At 39.0% G+C, this 17148-nt stretch overlaps 1 protein-coding gene across 1 annotated transcript; it reads left to right on the top strand.

The window, feature by feature from the left end:
• Positions 1-2604: 2604 nt before the first annotated feature.
• LOC142446409 (olfactory receptor 8K5-like) lies at positions 2605-3546 on the top strand. The gene has a single exon (XM_075548159.1). It carries the CDS (start codon positions 2605-2607, stop codon positions 3544-3546), a length of 942 nt encoding a protein of 313 aa, XP_075404274.1.
• The last annotated feature ends 13602 nt before the right edge of the window (positions 3547-17148 follow it).

Raw genomic sequence — 17148 nt, 5'->3', positions numbered from 1 at the left:
TAAGCAATGCAATAAATCAACACATTTTAAATGTCATATATCCTGAAGTATCAAGCTTGTAAGAAAGGAAAATTTAAGAACACAAATGGAATATTCAAAATCTTTGACTAATGATATAAATCTATATATTAGTGAGGATTAATTAAATTACTGTGGGTCTTGATGATTCTTTTATAAAAAGGTTAAAAAGAAGAGTCCTGTTTAGCAGTTTGAATTCATCAAGCAGATGTTTAATTATAGACTGGACATAAATTTGAATCTAGAATATGTGATTGTATATTTAGAGTACAAAATTTTAAACATATTAATAAAAGGCACGAATAACACAAAATTATAAATAAAACCATTAAATGCTAAATATAAAACTGCATACCAGGATACTAGCTGGAAAAAGATTTCCAGGACAGAAAATTTATTTTATGAAACATGTCACTGACTTTGAATCAAATAAATGTAACCACCAATTCTCAAAAAAATATTGAAAGTCAATTCTCCCTTACTTGAGTCTAGAAATGTTTGCAAACTCTCTCATACCACATGGCATTAGGTAGACGCAATAGAAATGAAGCCAGAAGGGAATTGATGGAGTAATATTAGTTGATCAGGGGTGAAAGGTGTTACTTTCCCTGAGATTATCAGATAAAAGAGGAGCCTTGTTATCATAGTGGTTAACTGCTGTGCTGTGATCATAAGGCCACAATTCACACCACCTGGTGTTCTGAGGGAGACTAAAATAGGCTTTCTAATCCTGCCTAGAGTTACTGTCTCAGAAACCCACAGGAGCAGCTTTACCCTGTCCTCTAGGGTTGCCATGAGTCAGAATTGACTTGATGGCAGTGAGTTAGTTTGTTTATCAGATAAACAATTGTATGAGTCATCTTAGTGATGTTGTGGTCCAGCATTGACTGTTACCCAAATGGCTAGTGATTTCTTCCATCAGGAGAGAAACATGTGGGAGTCTGTTTCCATAAACATTGGGAATCCTGGAAACTGTGTGGGACAATTCTGCTCCATACTACACAGTTATTATAGATTGGCATTGACTCCATGGAAATGGGTTTATCATTATGTGGCTTCAGTGAGGGCTTGTGCAGATAAGAAAGCAAAATTTAAGCTTTACTAACTTCTCATTATGTCCGTCTATTATTTCAAGAATAGGAAAATCCACCTATATAAATATATTTACATATTTACATATGTACATGACAGCATTTATTCTTCTATAAATACCCTTTGTCACCTACTTCTTTCCTCTATTTCCTTTTACTTTCCGTTTGTCCCACTATCAGGCTCAGCCTTCATTTGGGTTTCAGTAATTTCTCTTGGTTACATTGCCCTTGCTAAATCCCAGCCAAGCCTCTCACACCCTCCTTGCCACTGATTTCTGGATCACTTTTTGCTCCCCTGTTCCTGGGTTTGTCAGCATCACTTCCTTACCACTGCTTCCCCCTCTCCAGTGTTCCCCCGTACCACGGGTCCCATTGCTTTCTCTTCCAGAATATTCATCCATTCTATGTTATCTAGATAGATCTGTAGAGATAATAATATGCACCAAAAATCAAGCTATTGCAAGGTAGGCCATGAATGAGAACAAAGCGATAACAGTAAGAAAGGAAACCAACGACTTGAGAGTGACCATGGGTGGAGGGTAGAAGGAATGTGGGGTGGAAAGGAGGAACCAATTACAAGAAACTATGAATAGTCTCCTCCCTGGAGGTTGGACAGCAGAGAAGAATGCGGGGGCACACGTCGGACAGGGAAACATATGACAAAATGATAATAATTTATGAATTATGAAGGGTTCATGAGGGAGGGAGGATTGGGTGGAGAGGGGGGAAATGAGTAACCGATATTAAGGGCTCAAGTAGCAGGCAAATGTTCTGAGAATGATGATGGCAACAAATGTACCAATGGGCTTGACAAAGTAGATGGATATATGCATTGTGATAAGAATTGTATGAGCCCCTAATCAAATGATTTTTTAAAAAAGGAAATAAGGGGCAGAAAAAAAAGAATAGGAAATTCCCACAAAATTTCTCAGAAACAAAAATAAGCAAGAGAAAGTAAGCGTCCCAGTGTGGAGATAATATACGTGTATGAGGTATTACTGTTAATTAGCAATATGGTATTCTTAGTAAAGTACATTGCTCACATTGGAAGTATAATCTACATCATAATAAAGAATACTGCATTTTATTAAAAACAAAGAAACAAGCAAACTCATTGCCATTGACACAGGTCCAATCCACAACAACACTACGGGCCCTGTAGAATTTCCCCCTGTGGATTTGCAAGACTGTAACTCTTCATGGGGTAGGAAAGTGTTGTCTTTCACCTGCAGAGTGACGGGTGGTTTCACACTGCTGCTGTGGGGTTGGCAACCCTACTCACCACCCACTATGCACCTGGAAGGATCCTACAATTTTAGAAAGGAGATTCTTATAAATCTCATGATAAATAAAACCAGATTCAGTAATTCCTTTTCCATCCTCAAGTATGAAGATAAAGTCTCCATTCTGTCTGCAATTCACTTTATGTGTTTCGCTAATAGACCTGGACACATACCAATTCCTCTGTTCTTCCCAGAAAAGGTCGCTGGACTAAATGGGCCACCAGAATCAAACAGTACTGACGGAGTTCATTCTCATTGGAGTCACACGGAGCTCTGAGCTGCATTTTGCCCTTTTTGGAATCTTCCTTATAATCTACTTGGTCACAGTGTTTGGAAACATGGGCCTGATCTTCCTGACCAAGGTAGACTCCCGCCTAAACACACCCATGTATTTTTTCATCAGACACCTGGCCTTCATTGATCTTGGTGATTCGACTGTCATTTATCCCAAGATGCTAATAAATCTTGTTTGTCATAAAAATTCCATATCCTATTATGAATGTGTCATGCAGATGGCTTTTTATCTTCTGTTTATTATCAGTGAATTCTTTATCTTGTCGGCCATGGCCTATGATCGCTACGTGGCCATCTGCAACCCTCTACTCTACAATGTCATCATGTCCCCAAGAGTGTGCCATGCACTTGTGGGAATTACCTATCTCTACAGTACCTTTCAGTCTCTGATGGTCACCAGTATGATTTTTACCTCGACTTTCTGTGGCTCTAATGTCATCAGTCATTTCTATTGTGACACTGCTCCCATGCAACCTTTGCTCTGTTCAAATGCACAAGAAATAGAATTGTTGATCTTAGTATTTTCAGCAATTAATTTAATTTCCTCACTCCTTATAATCCTTGGGTCCTACATGTTTATTCTCATGTCCATAATTCAAATGAATTCTGCTGAGGGCAGGAAAAAAGCTTTCTCCACATGTGGCTCTCATCTGACAGTGGTGACTGTGTTCTATGGGACTCTACTCTTTATGTATCTGCAGCCTAAATCTGCGCATTCATTTGAAACTGACAAAATGGTCTCTGAGGTTTACACATTAATCATCCCCATGCTCAATCCCTTCATTTACAGTTTAAGAAACAAAGATGTGAAAATTGCTTTCAACCGGCTCCTGAAAATTAAATGCAAACTTTGTATTTGATATTCAAAATAAAATGCTGCTTTAAGGAAGATTTTTAAAATACAAATATCACTTGATCATAATTCTAGTTAATATAATTAAGTTCTCTTTGGTTTTACAGTAAATGCTAATTGTAAAGCACAGGAAAATGGATCATTTTCCTCAGAGCCACCCAAATTGAACTATTATATTTTAGATTTCAAGTCAAATATTATATCATTTTTAAATTCCCTTGTTTTTGGTACAATGCTTCTTGTGTGTTTCTGAATGTGCATAGAATTTGCCCAAAGGAACACTTGTATCTTGCATCAGCACATTAGGTATGTATGTTGCTAAATGTTTTTTAAATAAACCTTGAATATCTTAACTTTATTTTATTTTTGAAACCTAAAACATGAGTATAAGCAAAATTGAAGACAGTTATTTGCAACCCTGTTGGCTAAATTAATGATTAGTTAGCCTCCTATTCATTCTTCTATGTTAATCATTTCTAATCTATGCTGCACTCAAATATTTGTAAGTATGAAATAGGGAAATGCTATTTAATAATGATATTGCTAGGATATATGATTGCATTTGCTTCATTAAAGGATTCTTATGAGTACAACTGAACAACATGTAATCACAAAATTACATGGAAGCAATGATAAAGCACATGCTAATTGGATCATTTCCCATCACCATGGAAATTCATATTAATCATCATATTTTTATCTATAATAAAATACCATGCCCTTCCCAAAGTCCTTAGTTCTAGTTTACTGTTTCCTGAAGTCATGCCATAGGAGCTTGTACTTGTCCCCTTGATGATTTACTGGACATCACAATGATAAATTATTTGGTAATGTATGCCAGTGTTTAGTAATATAGTGTATCTTCTGAATTTATTATGATTATACTCGGTGAATCTAAATCATCAGTGCAATCACAGTATCTGTGTTTGCCCTATGATGGATGATTTAATTTCTTTTTAGCACACAATTTCAATGTCACAAATAAAAATGATAATCTATTCTGTGATCAAGCAAATATCTAGACTAGCTTATTTTCATAAAGTAGCATTTGATTTGATTTATTTCTTCTTAAGATGCCTCCTACCCTCTTTAGATATCTTGATTCCTTTTTGATGATTTTATTAATCAGATCATAATACAAAATATTTAAGTACAAGCAGTGTTTGCAAAAGCGATACTAGTTTATAAATAAAACTGAACCAAAGAAAGATACAAGGGAAGATATAAATTTTAATAAGTGATAGCTGACCTGAAGCTTTACAGTTAAAACATATTTGAAGGAAGTGAAGAATATATTGATGTATATTCCAATTCATATTGTCCGTGAATTTTGAGAAGGTTACATTGGTAAACTATGTACAACAACATGTCACACGACAAATTTATTCATGGTGAAAAAAATTTACTTGTGTGCACTATGAAAACTAATTAAGGCAGAAATAACAAAGAATACAGAGTTAATTTGAGTAGTTATTCTGCAGGCAAGCATAGAAACCTTTCTATGTAGAGAAGCAGGAAACATTTAAGAGAATTCCAATTTGTTTTTCTATTCCTTTAAAGAATAGGATTGAGATATGGATTGGAATTGTGTTGAATTTATAGATTCCTAGGAGCAGCACTGATGTTTCACAATCTTTCCTATCCATCAACATGGAACAGCTTTACATTGTGTTAGTACATGTAGACTAGAGAAACGAATTCACAGACACCCATATATGTATAAAAAGAATGTTATATATAAGAGCAATTAAATATTGAGAAAACATCCCTGCTCCTTGCAGATCAAGTCCATAAGTCTTATATTAGCCCATATGCCCAATACAAATCTATAATTTCCTCCTCAGACTCACACAACCTACGCCACCATGCCAAATGCAGGAAAATCACAGGGAAGTTGGTAGGAAACCTTGTGAATCCAGAGGCTTGTAAGATTCTCAGCATTGGCAGGGGCCTCCACATGGATCATTCAGCTTCCATGCTCTAGCATAGCTCCATATATCTTGTCCACAGAACTGTCTCACTGGGAGTGAGCCTTGTCAGTACAGAGTCTACAAGGGAGCGAGCGTGTGTCCCATGACCAGCAAGCTATTAATCTCCTTAACCTTACAAATGAGGTGTTCAAGCTGCAACCAGATTGACATGGTAGACCCTCTCCTCCACCCTTTAGTCTCAACCTGACAACAAATTATGTAACTGCTACAGAACACCCTTGGTCAATTTGACACTTTCACACAACTCTTTTTCCATATATAATTTTCAAATAAGCAATAATAAAATCATATCTGTACCTGTACAGGATAAAACTAAAATCCTCACAATTCAATATGTACCACCCTCATTTGAATTAACTCTAAAAGTGAACAAAATAAAAGTGTCCAATGACTAACAATTGCAGTTAAGTAACACTTATACCTTAATGCTCTAATCCTATGAATATCATCCAGCACCTATGAAAGTTTATAATACAACCAGTTTAGGCCTTTATCTCCCCATTTGGGGTATTCAATTTCTATACTGCCCACTTATATCAACTAAGTGCTCTGAAGAGAATCATATTCTTTGACTTGAAAAAATTCATTCCAGTGGGAACCTTGTGAAGTCCCCATTAATAAATGGACTAAAGAATTCAAATAAGGACAGGCCACCATAAAGTCTGCAACAATATGCACTAGTTCACAGGCTCAAATAACACCTCAGAAACTGGTCAGGTTCTGGTCAACTCAATGTGGATGGCCTCACTTAGCCTCATCGGGGTGCCAATTGATTGTCTTTCCTTTAGACCATGGACCCATCACAAAGTTTCAACAACTCTAGTTCCCCTGGGCTAGGTCATGAACTTCAGACCAGTCAGCTTGCTAACCGTTTTTTCTCCAGTTCTTTGCCAACCCAGACCATGGGTATCAGTCGCCAGACTCAACCTGTCTCTTCATTGCTGCTTTTGTCACACCTAACCTCAATAAGTGGATCCAGGTGGTCACCTAGTAAGCATTTCAGTCTGCCACAGGCTCCCTTTAATGTTCAGTCCTAGAGAGGAAGTTTCTTCATGGTCCAGATTTTTTTCCAACTCCTGACAAAAACCAATAGTTCAAATTTCAAAAATCCAAGGAGTTCCTCTTTTCTTTAATCTTTCAACAATCCCCTAGGGCAGTCTTTTGGAATGCAAATTTCCTGAGCACTCCAAAGCACTGGGAAAGCTTATCCTTTCAGAGCCTTGTTTGCAGGTTTATCCTAAACCCATTTAAAGATCAAATTATAATGTGTCAATGTAAATGGATTTACAAGCTCTATATATAAATAATTCCAAACAATCATTTCTATCAATCATTATATCAAGAATAAAATGCAGACAAAATCATTATAAACAAAATAGAATCAGAAACGAATCACAATTCTTGAAACAGTCAAGTTCAGTTCTCATCTAATTTATCTTAATCCTTATCTAAATTCTTCTACTGGTACAAAAATAAAGGATTACGCCTCTGACAGCATTATGCCCGAGTCAAGCTTTCTGTCACCCATTTTAACCTAAGGGGTGATTTTACCATCTGGACTTTGTTTATCACAAACATTTTCACCATTTCAGAAAGACATAACTAAAGACTATGACCAATAAAAAGAATCAAAATGTTACCTTCCCATGTTCTTTCCAGAAAACCACCCAGTAAACTGCATGGACATATCTGACAAGTGGTTAGCCAAAGAAGAAAAACTACCATGAAGCACAGGTTGAACAAACATTCACTCTTCATCTTTTTGATTTGTTTCTCTAGTACCCCCACTCCCAAGGTACCATAATGTGTGAGTCTGGGTAGTCTAGAGAAACAAGTTCAAATACAATCATATGTGTTTGAGAAAGAGCTTTCTATATAAGAGCAATTGACTACCAAGCATCCATGTTTTGTAAAATCAAGTTAAAATCAAGTCCATAATTCCAATTTTAACCCATATGTCCCATACAAATCTGTACATTACCCTTCAGACTCACACAATAACTGCAATGACACCAAATTCAGGAGGACAACAGATAAATGGACATTAAGTCTTGTGGATACAGTGGCAGTGCAAGCATCTCAATGCTGGCAGGGGTCTCCATATGGCTCCTTCAGCTCCAGGGCGCTAGCTTAGCTCCATGTCTTGTCCATAGAGATGTCTCACAGGGAGTGTACCTTGTCAATAGACAGTCTCCAAGAGAGTGAGCATGTGTCCAACTTCCAGCAAGGTTTATATCTCCTCAGTGCCTACAAATGAGGTCATCAAGCAACAACCTGGATGACAGGCTAAACCTTACCCCTCCACTTTTAAGACTCAAGTAGACAACAGATTATGTAACTACCACATGCAAGTATATTATTCTCTCTCTCTCTTTTTTTAACCTCTCTTCCACATTTTACTTAGTACAACTCTTTTTTTTCTCCAGTTAGGTTTATCCCTGAGGACTTTAGCTTTTGTGTGGCTATTGTAAATACTTTTATTTTCTTGATTACTATTTCATAGCTCACTTTATTAGGAATATGATTGACTTTTGTCTGTTAATCTGCCACATGGCCCAATCTTTCAACGTTTCCAATTATTTTTGGTTGAGTCTTTAAAGTATTCCACCTATGAAATCATATCACCTGTCTGAAATGATTGTTTCACTTCTTCTTTGTTAATCTTGATTGACATTTTGTTGTTGCCTAAATGGTTCACAAAAAATCTTCCAACATTACATTGAATAAAAGTGGTTATAATTGGCATTCCTGTGTGGTCTTGAACACAAAGGAAGTTATTTTAGATTTACCACATTGAATGAGATATTGTCCATGGGTTTTCACAAAATTGTTGCTTCTATTTCTATTTTGTTGGGTGTTTTTTTTTTTATCAGGAATTGATGTTGGATATTTTCAAATGAATTTTCTGTATCAATTGACCATGTGGTTCTTCTTTTGCTGATTAAACAGTTTACATTGATTGTATTTCTACTGTTGAACCATCTTGCATACCTTCTATCAATCCTACTTGATGATGATGTTTAATTTTTTTAATATGTTGCTGGTTTCTATTGACAGGATGGTTTTATGAATTCTGTGTCAGTGTTCATATAGATATTACTGGTCTGTAGCTTGGTTTGTGCTGTCTCTGCCTGTTTGGGGGATCCAAATGAATTTAGGAGTTTGAATGTCTTTTCTATATTCTGGAACCAACTGTGTAGAGTACCTTTCCCAAACTTATTGTGTTGTTCCATGGAATACATTGTTCCATGGAACCATAGCACAGTGACCAGAATTATACACTTTCTCTTATACATAACTGCAGTGTAAAACAATGTATTTGCATGGCCAAATATCAGTCATGTGCCATCAATGCCAACATGAAATTTTCTGTGGTAACAGACACCCCAATCACAAATGCTACATAAAGATAGCAGAGAAAGGAAAAGTTGCTTTTACCAGCATGAAGTGTAATCACCATTTGGGATGCAATTACAAATGTGTAGAAGATATCTAAAAATAAGAGTATACTCTGGATGTTGATAAAATGTCATACTGAACTGGCAAGGATCTTTGGTAGGACTGGGTTTCTTTTTATGTATTCTTTGAGGTTTCCCTGCCTGAGAAAACTGTTACTTCTCCATCTATCTTAATAGATAATTTGGCTGGGTAATGTATTCTTGGGTTTGCATTGTTTTCCTTCAATTTTTGGTATATGTTACTCCATTCCCTCCTCTTCTTTGTTTTCGCTGGTAGATCTGAACATACTGTTATTGGGGTACCTTACAGGTGACTGTTTGCTTTTCCCTAGCTGCTTTTATGATCTCCTTTTCTTCATAGTTAGATAATTTCAAAATTGTGTGTCTTGGTGACTTCTTAGGATTCAGTCTGGCTGGTGCTCTTTCAGCTTCTTAAACGGTTGCCTGATTTTTATTTATTAAGCTGGGGACGTTTTCCTCTAAGAATGCCCTTGCTATTTTCACTGTTGACTTCTTTGTTGTGTCTTGTTCCAGTAGTCCAATTATTCTAATATTGTTCCTTTTCATAGCGTCAGATATGGTTCTCAGGTTTTCTTCAGTGTCTTTAATTGTCTTATTTGACTGCTGTTTTAGATTGCTGAGGTTTGCTTGGTTATACTCTAGGTCACTGGTGTGATTCTCTGCCTTCTTTAGTCTGTTGGCAATGTCTGTCAATTTGTCACTGCATTTTGTTATTTCATCCCTTAAGTCTTGTATTTCCCTTTGGTGCATTGACTTTATCTCCTCTATCATTTCATCTTTTTTCTGCATTGTTTCCCTCATATCCTTTATGACTTCAAGCAGCATTTTGAATGTTTCTTTTAGTGGCAGGTCAATATATGCCTCTTCTATGCCCATTATTGGGTTCATCACTTCTTCCGACATTCTCTTCTGTTTCCTGCTTTTCCATTGAAGCTGTTAGAACTTGTTGCGGTGTGTTGTTTTAGAGGCTCCTGGAGCCATAGAGCCCTGGGGTCTCTCTTGGGGGGTTCGTATGAGTACTTCATTGCACTACCTGCTGATAGCCGTACTGAAGGGTCAGACTATCGCTATATCTTCATGTGATTTCAATCTTATCCTAGCCGTCCAGTATGTCATTACTTGGAATGAGTGTTGGATATTCATCTCTTGTGACAATGGTCGGATTTTTGTGGGCCCACGAGGGCGTTGCTTACCTGGCCGATCTCTAAATAGGTTTCACAGTTCTTGGAGTCCCTCAGCTGGCCTGTGGTGTTTTTATTAGCAACTGTAGTGCTGAGGAGGTCGTGCTGGTATACCGTCCTTGGTGTAGAGCTCTGTAGCTGGAAGGGGAAATGCCATAGAAAGCAAGATCACCTTGGAGGTTCGGTAGATGTTCCCATAGTAATGTGGCGTCCCAGAAGTGGTGGTCACGCGTGTCCCCCGTCACTTGTAGGGCCTCAGGATTATGGTTTGGGATACTCCCACATTTTGTAAGGGAGAAATCCCTGCTGCTTGGTGTGTGGACGATGAACTGTGTGAAATCTCCAGCTGCTTGCCAAGCTAATAAATGAGGGTGGATGTTCCTCCAGTTGGGCCTTCAGCATTTCCGTAGGCAGAGGGGAGTTACCTGGAGTCTGCCAGCGGCTTGTGACAGGAAAGAGAGTTAAAGAAGGGGAAAAAGAGAAAAAGAAGAAGACACAAACTCCAGCAATAATACCAAGCAAAATGACACCAATACTCTAAAATGCACCGAGTATAAAACAGTGAAAACAGTAAAAAAAATGAAAGAAGGAAAATAAAACAACTTAAAGGAGAACTAAATCTGTTAAGATGGTGGTAGGAAATAGAGAAGAGCTAGGAGAAGAGGAGAAAAGAAGAAAACGTGCAAGAAGAACACAAAGAAAGAAAAATGGTAAGAGAAAGAGATGGAGAAGAGGGAATATTAAAAATAGCTAAGAAATAGTTGACCCCATGCTGTACTGTGTGTACCACTGACTTGTTCTTTGTGTAACACTGTCTTAGGGGTCAAGCTGCCCACTGGGAGGACAGGGTTGCCCTAGGCAGACTGTAGGGGTCAGGGAACCAGCAGTTGCATGTCGAAGGAAAAAAAGGGAGCAGAGAGAATCATACAAGCAGAGAGAGAAGCAAAGAGAACAAAGACAGAAAGAGGAAAAAAAAAAGGAGAAATAAGGGGAAAAAACAACTGTGTTCACTAATATTGGCTGTGATAGAAAAGAAGGAGGCGAGAGTCAAGGAGGAAATGAAGAATAAAGAGATAGCTAGTCCCTTGTTGCTTGAATGTGGGGCCAGAGGGGTTTAGACCGTGCCCCACCATGGCAGGTAGGTGTGCCGTTTTAATGCAGAGACCCAGTGGTGGTGGGCAGAATTGCCTTAGTTGAGGAGATCTCCTTATAGATCTCACAGAGGTTTCCTCAGCAGTTTAGTGTGGTGTAGGTCTTTGTCCCAGCTGCTTTGTATAGTATACAACACTCCCACGGATGGCGGACTGGAGTTTCTCCTGCTATTTGGGTTGATTTGCCCTAAGTGGAGGGTAGTAACCTGGAACCCAGAAGTGGCATATGATAGGAGAGAGTGGGAGAAAAGAGGAAAAAGAGGGAAAAAGAAAAAAAAAAAACACAAACCTGAGCTCCTTGAGACTGACTGCTGTGGGAAAGATAGGAAGGCTAATGATTAGATAGAGAAGAAATAGAGAAGTGAGTAAGGAGATAACTGAGACTAGATCACCTGTCTGTGAGGCTGCAGGAGTTCCAACTCTTCCTCAAGGTAGCAGGGTGGTGTACCCATTTGATGTAGGGTTCCACAGATGCTGTGTGGGATTACCTCAAAGTCAAGATCACACCTGTGGCCAGGCGTCAGTTGAGTGCTGGAGTTCGCTGGTGTACCTGCCTCCTGATGTGTGTAGCACTGCAGCAGGGGCAGGGAGGAGGCCACTGGGTGTTCCCACAGCCCCATCTAGGGCCCCAGGACAGGCAGGGCTTCCCCAGCTATGTGTAGAATCACTGGGGAAGCTGGCTTATTGTCCTATCTAGTCTGGTGGTACTTGTTAGATCAGAGGATTTTATTTTTAATTTTTATCCCCCTAACCAGCTAGATTAAAATCAAATGAAATTGTCTTCCACCATCTCTAGGCTGCAGCTCCTTGCTGTTTAAAGCTGACACTTGCTGCAGGGAGGCTTTGCTATGCAAAACGCCACCAGGCCCTGTAGCTGAGTTCTGGCATTCTTAGGTTTCTTTTTATGCTAATTTATGTTAAGTGGCTCCCACCTATGTGCTACTTGGAGCTGAACAACCAGACTTTGGGTTGAATTTTAAACCACTAATATATATTTCACCCTTAAAAAATTATGCTTTTGATGTGCTCCAATTTGGGGGCTGTCAGGCTGAACCCCAGAGGGGAAGATCCAGTTTATCAGGAAGGTTGTTTCTCTCTTGGCCAATTGGAACTAAATTCAGTCCCTGGACTCCTGACTTTCCACCTATTTTCTCCTACACCGCAAATATCTTGAGGCAAATATCTGCTATTTCTTCTACTCTAAATTATGGCTTCTGTCTGCCATCACTTCCCAGGCCGTGAGCTCAAGGCAGCCAACTGTTCATAGAGCTCTGGCATGGGGTTCCCCTTGTGTCTGGGATTCTGTCCCCTCAGGTGACTGCCTACAGAAATCGCTGCTCTGGGCAAGGGCACAGCTGGTGCCCAAGTGCTCACCAAAGCTAGAGCACTTTAGAGCTTTTTTGGTTTGCTTTGTGAGTGGAAATTTCACATAAGAAGAGGTTCAGAAGAGACTGGGATACCCTATTTTGAGGCTCAGGACTCTACCTTCCCATTTCCTTCCCCTTACTTCCCAATTTTCTGGTCTGGCAGCAGGAGCTCCTGAAGGATGAGTCCTGTCAGGTCGCCATTCCCCCCCACCCAACCTCCCGTTATCTTGTTTTCGAAGGTCTTTGGATATACATATTAGTTATTGTTTAATGCCACAAATGGTAGTTACTTAATCTGTTGTCAATCTGATGCAAGAGTGAAGGGGTGGAGTTTAGCCTGTCAATCAGGTCAAGCTTGATGACTGGATTTGTAGGTGCTAAGGAGATAAATAATTCACTGGAGGTGGGATTCTCTGTCACTTCCTGCCAGAGATTACTGACAAAGAGCCTTACAGAGTGCAGGCAGGGTCCTGCCAGCTAGAGGAGTCCCCGGAAGACCCCTGCCAGCGCTGCACATCTCCTACCACCACTGGATCCACAAGTCTTTCCACCCACTGCCCTGTGATTGTCCTGCATTCAGTATCATTGAATGTGTTGCATCAAGCTGAAGAGGCATTTATAGCTTGGTTTCATACATATGGGTTAATAATATCAGACCTATGAATTTGATCTGCACTGGGTTGGGAGGCTTCCTCAATATTCAATTGCTTTGCATATAAAGCACTTTCTTGTGCACATTAGTGTCTGTTCATTTATTTCTCTAGTCTATCCAGACTAACACACCATCCAACATTGTTTCTTGGCATAAAGTTTAATCCACTGTTATTGCTGAGACATTATGATATTTTTACATTGTGGCCTTTGTTGTTGTTGGTCAGGAGATACTTTTCAACAAGAGAGTAAAAAACAAATTGAAGAAATTAAAAATTCCTAAGCTATCCCTGGTAACCTGAAAGCACTATCAACTTCTTCTGCACTGGGTGGGTCTTTGTAGCAGCTGTGGCAGCCCTAGGGCACAGGAATGTGTGGGCACCACCCCTAGAGAGCTCCTCCACTGTTCGTATTGTGTTTCATAAAGGCCAAGCTCTGCTCTGCTGTTAGAAAATGGTTAAGCTTGGCTCTGGGAGCCTTGGACAGACTTTAGTGCTCTGCTTCGTGGCGGAGAGCAGTAGGGTGTTAGCGCGGCCTCTTTTGCACTACTTATGAGAAGATCATTTTTGTCTAGTAAGTAGCTTGAAGTAGGGTAGAGAAAACAGGAAAAAGAAAAGGGGAAAAATGCCCACCTAGTCTTGCAGCTCAAGCCCATTGGAGATGGCCCAACTGCTCGAGGGAGTATATAAGACCCACCCCATGATGCCGGTCCACTAGTTAGTGAAAAACAGAGAAAAGGAAAGAAAGAAAGCTGCTCTATGCTGAATGAACCTTGATAATTTGATGCACCCAACAGCCCTGGGCACAGGAGTGGCCCAGTCACTGCTGTAACAGCCTCCCAGGGGGTGTGATGCACTGCTGTGGAGCCCCACCCCCTCAATGATGTGTCCTTTCTTCGTTGCATACTCAAAGCCCTGGAATACCTCAGATGTTCATTCCGTTGAGGACATTTCAACTTGCTCAGCTTTACTCTCTCTCTTAAGAGATTCAGTGCTCCTGGATCTCTTCAGCATTGATTTTCTCCAGTGTCTGTTTGCTCAAAATATTTCCAAACCTGACATCTTCTAGTTCAATCCACCACCACCCCCTCTCTTCCTTCCAGAGGGAGTAGATTATCAGCCACTTTATTTCTTTTTAAGTTGAGTTTTAATCCATAAAACATTTCATTCCATATTTCAATCATCTCAAGTAGAATTATACAATTGGTACCACAATCAGTGTCCAACCATTTTTTTCTACGTGGACTCTTTGACATCATTCCCATTTACACCTCCTTTCAAGTACCTCCACCCTGGATTCATATAATCCTGGATTTCTGAAAAATGGAAAAGCATACAACACAATTTCAAAAGAGTGACCTGCATTGATGTAACACATCTGAGATGTATGCTGCTATGGTTAAAATTCTCCTTAAGATTTTAATAGTGAAATTATTCATGTTGTTCAAAATTAAAATACAAAACATGAAAATTGGTCCTTCCCCTCCAACCCAGTAATTGTACTGGGTGGATCAGCCACACCATTTTATTAATAATTAAAGCCTTATTATACAGCTGGATCAGGAGTGGGATACCACCCTGAATCACTCTCCACACAGGACAAAGAAATTCCAGGACTTTAAAAGTTCCAAGCGCTGAGCTCAGTTAAGAGGACAGATATTCAAGTAGATACATTCTTGTCAGGTGGTCAGGTGAAAGGGGCTGGGTAGAAGCAGATCTGCAGGTAACAACTCAAGGTCTAACAAGGTAGTTTACATCTGTTGAAAGTTGTGCAGCCAGAGTCCAGAGACATGTCAGGAGAGTCAAGGTCTCTCAGGAGAGTAGGGTAGGGAAGGAAGAATGGGGGAGGCTAGCTGCTAGCAGGGGTTGAAGGCAGTTTAAAGCACAATGGAGAGTTCCACATGGTAAATTAGTTTACCACACTGTTCTTTATTTATCTAGAATTATTCTATGCATGTTCAAAAAAGTAACTTTTCTTTACCTTGCCTTTTACATGTAGCAATATAGAATACCTTGGAGATCCTTTCATTAATATTAGGAGTTGTCTAATAAATAAAGGACAGAAAAATGAGAGAGAGGTTGGATTCTGAGGATAGCATGCATGGGTTTGTGGAGTTTGGGAGTGATGCAGATTAAGGATAGCATGCACAGATTGTCCCCAAAGGTACTGATATGAACTCCCCAAAACAATACAAAAAGCTCAAGTTTCTATGGAGTCTGACCTGTCAGTCCCAAAGGAATAAATTCAGTAAAAGTTATGAAATTTTATTCAGTCATTTTCTCCCTGCATTTGGAAATTTTACTGTACGAAAATATCCATAGGGTTTATTATTCCCTAGACAAAAGCATTAGAAATATATTTAATCCAAAAGCAAGGAAATAATGAATTGGTTGACCTTGAAGTTAACAATATATTTTCATACTGAGTTTTCTGGGTTATAAAATTAATAGATGAATTTTATGATGTCTTCCAAATTTTTTTGAAATGTCTCCTAAGTTTCTTTTCAGAAGTCCTGGGATATTGCAAATAGTTAACTTGTTTGCTGCTGGGGGAAAGAAAATAAGTAGCTTAAGTCTATTCAGAGGCATCTTGGAAGATTTCTGAAACATAAAAACAAATGAAAATGTTGTTGAGAACAGTTTTATTGAGACTCACGAGTTTGTAATCAGTTGGGGTTAACACGACCTTCACGTTTGTTATGTACTATCATTTAAATGACTTCTTTAAATTATCAAGATTTTATTCCACAGGAACCAACATGACAAAACAAAACAAATGGTCTCCCAAACGCTTCAGTCTCCCTCTAAAATGTGCTTCAGTAATTATAAACATTGGAAGTAAGAAAAAACATTTTAAACATGGCAAAATATATTGCTTGGGGCCAATGGATATCTGAACCAAATCTTCCCATGAAGTCTGCTATCCATGCAGGGTCCCCAGATACCAGCAGGGGGCGAGGTGTGTCTGGGTAAATGGAAGTGGGAGCAGATAATAGTTTGTGAGCGCAAAGGAGGTGGGTGCACAGTTAAGCAATTCAGGCCACTGGCCAATGAAGAAAGAGAGTTATAAACAGCTGAGGCTGCCGATCTGTGAGTGTAAGAGATTTTGGTGTCCTTAGTTTTTCAGTTATTATTCTGAGTTCCAAGGAGCATGAGATTCTCTTTGGATGAGCTGAGAAGGTCTTCTGATGGTTGTTTTCTGGCAGCCAGATTCCCACTTCTATTTGCCTTCATTATTTTTGAGTGCTTAAAAGTAAATATTTTATTACAAAGACTTGTCTTGTTGACATATTATTTTTCCTTCTTTACCAATACCACACTTTCCTAGTTAATTGATATAACTTGGAAAATGTGTCAATATTTTCTTCTGGTTCATAAAATATTTTTTACCATAATGTTCTCCATTACTTTATTGCCATTGATACATCATTTAGTCTTTCCAATACATCTTTTTTTAAATCCAGGATCACTTACACAATTACTTGCTCTATATTTAGATCTAATCAATAAAATCAGCACAAAGAAGTAGGTATTTAGGGAGAGCACCAAGTCTCTAAAGAGGAAATAAATCTAATTAAATGCTACTGTATTAAAACGTGTACATTTCACTTCAATGCCAAGAAGGCCAAAACCTTCACCAGAGGACCAATAGGATACATTATGATGAATGGAGAAAGTGTTAAAGCTCTGAAGGGTTTTGTCTTGCTTGGCTCCACAATCAGTGTTCATGGAAGCAGTAGTCAAGAGAACAAAAGACATGTTTCATTAGGTTCATCCACTGCACAAGACC

The sequence above is a fragment of the Tenrec ecaudatus genome, chromosome 4 (assembly GCF_050624435.1).
Source record: "Tenrec ecaudatus isolate mTenEca1 chromosome 4, mTenEca1.hap1, whole genome shotgun sequence".
Classification (NCBI taxonomy): domain Eukaryota; kingdom Metazoa; phylum Chordata; class Mammalia; order Afrosoricida; family Tenrecidae; genus Tenrec; species Tenrec ecaudatus.
The sequence above is the reverse complement of the archived record's forward strand: the minus strand, read 5'-3'. Positions and strand labels throughout refer to the sequence as shown.

Coding starts and splice junctions, on each gene's coding strand:
- LOC142446409 (XM_075548159.1), top strand. CDS start 2,605: ATGGGCCACCAGAATCAAACAGTACTGACGGAGTTCATTCTCATTGGA.